The 1,653-nt window shown below is 44.0% G+C and overlaps 1 protein-coding gene across 1 annotated transcript; it reads right to left on the bottom strand.

Moving 5' to 3' along the window:
- Positions 1-683: 683 nt before the first annotated feature.
- LOC139081104 (melanoma-associated antigen B3-like) lies at positions 684-1,651 on the bottom strand (the record flags this gene model as incomplete). The annotated part of the gene is made up of 1 exon (XM_070605399.1): positions 684-1,651. A coding segment is annotated over one exon (867 nt), but the record flags the coding sequence as incomplete, so codon positions are not given.
- Positions 1,652-1,653: the final 2 nt, after the last annotated feature.

Below are 1,653 nucleotides of genomic sequence, written 5' to 3'. Positions count from 1 at the left end.
CTCCCACTGAGGGACTTACATTTTCCCAAGGCCCAACACTGCCTTGCTTCAGGGAATTTACACTTGACTGCTCTCATCTACAACCACCTCTCTCCTCTCTTACCCTGTCTTTCCGTTCCTCCTTTTGGTCTTAGAGTGTATATCGCCATTTTCCTTCTATGATAGCTGTTTCTCTATAATTTTATGGTCAGTGGCTAGGTCTTCTTTTTCTCAGCTCTCTCAGTGCCAGCATGGAGCCTTCTAAGAGTAGATGCTCAATTAACGTCTGCGAAATAAATGAACCCGTGAGCATGGTTCAATTTATTTTTATTTAATTCTATATTCTTAAATTAGCCAAGCATATACTGTTATTTATAATTTCATAAAAACAGAGTAAAAGGGATTAGGAAGGCAAATATTGACCATCTTGCTCTTTCTCTCTGTCTTGTTTCCATAGTTTTACTGCTTAATTTTTTCACATTTTCGAGGAAATGCGTATCCCAATGCCATGTTAACTTGCACCAGATTCCTAAATTAGATGAAAGCTCTCCCAACTGTTTTTCAAAACAGCAAAACTCCTACTCTTAAGCTTGACAAATAACAATAAGCGTGACCAATATAATTCATAAACTTAGATTATAATGCTGGATAAAATTTCATTGAGAAGTAAGAACATTTGAAAAATGGCAAAAAACACAGATAAACCTCCAAATTACCCATACAGAACAGGAACACACAGGTGTCAGACACTGTGTTCCCTCAGTCAGACCCAGCCCTCCACTACTTGAAACACTGACTGCTCTCTTCAACCACAAAGTGAAGAATCTGCCTCAACTTCACTAGATGTGGGAGGAGCTGCCAGGCACGGCCCACAACATTCACTGGCGGTGGCATCGGTGTCAGCCCTCAGTGCGCCTGTGGCTTGGGCTCTCTCTTCCTCATCTCTCAAAGCTTCTTTATAACAAGACTCAAAGGCACTGGGGACTGTATGGTTAATCTTGGCCAAAAACTCCAGGACTCTCATCTTGCTGGTTTCGGCATGGGCCCTTGGGCCCCACAGGAATTCATAGCGTGGAGGATCACTGTTGGGCACCTGCTGGTATTCCAAGTACTTAAGCTTCACCAAATCTTGGGTGATGAGCTTCCTGGGCTCCCCAAATATGAAGTGCTTCTTCCCGGCATATACTCTCATCTGATTCAGGAATTTCCAGATCTCCTCCTCAGTGGCGCAGTTACCCTTCAGGAAGATCACACCCAGGAGATTCATTAGGAGACCGGGCTTGGGAAATCCTCTGCCACAGCTCACTGTCCCATTGTTGGGCAGGTCCATCTTGTTGACAAGGATGTAGGAATGCTTGGCAGAATCGACTTCCTTTAAGTCAACACCAAATACCACCTCCATACTGAAAGAAGCTCTTTTGAGGATCTCAAGGAAGCGACTTTTGTACTTTTTATCGACAACCTTCAGCATATCTGCTTTCACAATGGGCTTTTTCATTTTGAGCATGTGCAGCAGGAACTGCACCAACATACCGGTCACCTTGGTTAGAGGGTCTCTTTGAGACTGCACAGTGGAGAGTGGGGCCTGGTAGGAACTGCATTTTTTCGCAGTTTTGCGGTTGACTCCTTCATATGATCTTGTGTGAGAAACAGCTGCAGACATAGTGGTGGTGG

This window comes from Equus przewalskii, chromosome X (assembly GCF_037783145.1).
Source record: "Equus przewalskii isolate Varuska chromosome X, EquPr2, whole genome shotgun sequence".
In the NCBI taxonomy this organism is placed as follows: domain Eukaryota; kingdom Metazoa; phylum Chordata; class Mammalia; order Perissodactyla; family Equidae; genus Equus; species Equus przewalskii.
The sequence above is the reverse complement of the archived record's forward strand: the minus strand, read 5'-3'. Positions and strand labels throughout refer to the sequence as shown.